Source organism: Morone saxatilis, unplaced genomic scaffold, assembly GCF_004916995.1.
Source record: "Morone saxatilis isolate NCDOM2014 unplaced genomic scaffold, NCSU_SB_2.0 Contig17, whole genome shotgun sequence".
Taxonomy (NCBI): Eukaryota; Metazoa; Chordata; class Actinopteri; family Moronidae; genus Morone; species Morone saxatilis.
The window spans coordinates 14,145,592-14,147,698 of record NW_023339729.1 but is presented as its reverse complement, the minus strand read 5'-3'; the positions used below and the strand labels follow the sequence as shown (position 1 = coordinate 14,147,698).

The window sequence follows — 2,107 nt, the reverse complement described above, 5'->3', positions numbered from 1 at the left end:
ACTTTTTCACACCACTGTATAATAACACCCCGTATTTCACAAGAGAAACAAAACCTCTGAGGAAAATAAACATATTTTTGTGTTATTTTTCTTTTATCCCTTTAATCATTTTATGGTCCTTCAGATTTTTCTTGGAAGTGTACACTGTACATGTAAAAAGCTGTCAGTGGACTATTGTTGATGTTGACAATGAGCTTAAATATTCATATCCAGTAGATTACTTGCTTAATAGATATGGAATAGTTCAGCCAACCTCTGCCGTCCAGGTATGATGCATTCCTGGCACAGACTGACATTGAATGGTTTGTGTTTTCCAGAGGAAGGCTACAAGGAGCCCGTAATGTTGGATTACACAGAAATCACCATAGTCACAGTCTTCACTGGTGTGCTGCTGGTTTTCAATGTGGTCGGCTCAGTGTATGTCTTCAGAGGAAATTGGGTAAGATGTGTCCTGATCTGAAACAGCCTGTTTCACTGTGAGAATATTGCTTTGTTACAGACAGCAATGTTCAGAGGGATGTACAACTGACAAGGCAGTATTGTAGATTGTCCCATATTTTCTAATCAAACACAACCATCGAGACAAAATGAGTTGTTTAAATCATCTTCCAAGCCAAATTAAATACTTCAAGCTTTTAAATTATTGTTTTATGTGATAGTAAATGTAATATTTTGGGGTATTGGACCACTGGCTGGACTAAACAAGCAATATAAACATGTCACCACTATTTCCTGGTAATTTATTAATCCAACAAGTAATACATTTAGAAAATAATTGTCAGAATAAATAAAAATAATTATTGCAGCCCAAAATCATGTCTGGGTCAAGCCTTAGATCACCTCAGAGCAGAACATTTTATCAAAGACATTTTCAGGAGGAATCCTGCACAGATTTCTGTAGATGTTTGAGTTTTTACTGTTTCCTGTGGCCAGCTGATTCTTTCCCAGGTTTCTTTAAAGGTGTATTTCAGCAGTACTAAAACTCTCATTGAGGAACCTGAATGTTTTTTTCAATTGTATTTCAGTTCCTCTCCTCTTGGATCTTGCTGCTGCCTTTGACACAGTTGACTTAAACTAGACTGGAAAACATGGCTGTACTCTTAGACAGAGTCCTATCTCCAAGACAGGAAATATTTAGTTTAACTCGATATGGCTGCACACACTCACCGTTACCTCATCTGTGATTGTGTCATAGCTCAAGTTTAAACATAGACCTATATTGTTCTCCAGCCAGAGTATTAGGTGCAAAGAATTAAACTCAAACATCTGATTAATAGAGACTATAGATGGGGAGCTGCATGTGTCTTAGTGTTATTTGTGATTTGTGTTTCTGTTAGAACAAAGACACAACTGAAAGTAGCACCGATACCGGCAGAAAACAAAAGCAGAACAGAGAAGAAAGGAAGGAGAGAGAGACGGAGGAAAACAACGTGGCTATAACAGATTCCTCTTTCTATGCTGTAAGCACCTTTCTACTTGTCACTATATAGGCAGAGATATTTCACTTGAATTAAATTGTATCACTTCATATTTGTCCTCCATCTTCCCAGCATTCATATGTTCATTTTTATATTCCTTGGAAACTGATATGAGATGTTCTCTCAGAGTCTAGAGGCTCGGCCCGGGTCCATTTACGATGTGCTGGACCACTCAGCTGCCAATACAGAGACAGACCAAAGAAAACCTAAACCCAAGAAAAAGGAACAACAAAAAACGGTCAGTGTGAATGTCAGGTGCTTTGTCACATTATCAGTGGAAATCAATAAAACATGCAGTTGGTGACCTGTCGTCTACTTCCTCCACAGATGACGCAAACCACAAAACCCCAGAATGAAGACATGTTTGAGTCTGTCTATGAGAATTTCTGAATCCTAAAACAACTTTTCTCAACAGATTATGATATTTATATCAGTAGCTGAGATGATTTCAGTTTGCTTTGCTGTGTCATTGTCACCTGTTACCAGTAAAATAATTATTCAGATTCAGATTCAGATTCAGATTTTCAGATTCATACTTTATTGTCCTCAGTGGAAGAAATTTGTTTTCACAGTCTGTACAAAGAGCACCTTCGACATGAATTCTACACACACACTACACATAGTACACA

At 37.6% G+C, this 2,107-nt stretch overlaps 1 protein-coding gene across 1 annotated transcript; it reads left to right on the top strand.

Annotated features, from left to right (window-relative positions):
* Window positions 1-317: 317 nt before the first annotated feature.
* Window positions 318-2,088, top strand: si:ch211-243a20.4 (the record flags this gene model as incomplete). Its single annotated transcript, XM_035659661.1, is given in 4 exon segments — window positions 318-439; window positions 1,338-1,460; window positions 1,606-1,716; window positions 1,806-2,088. Coding segments are annotated over 4 exon segments (419 nt in total), but the record flags the coding sequence as incomplete, so codon positions are not given.
* Window positions 2,089-2,107: the final 19 nt, after the last annotated feature.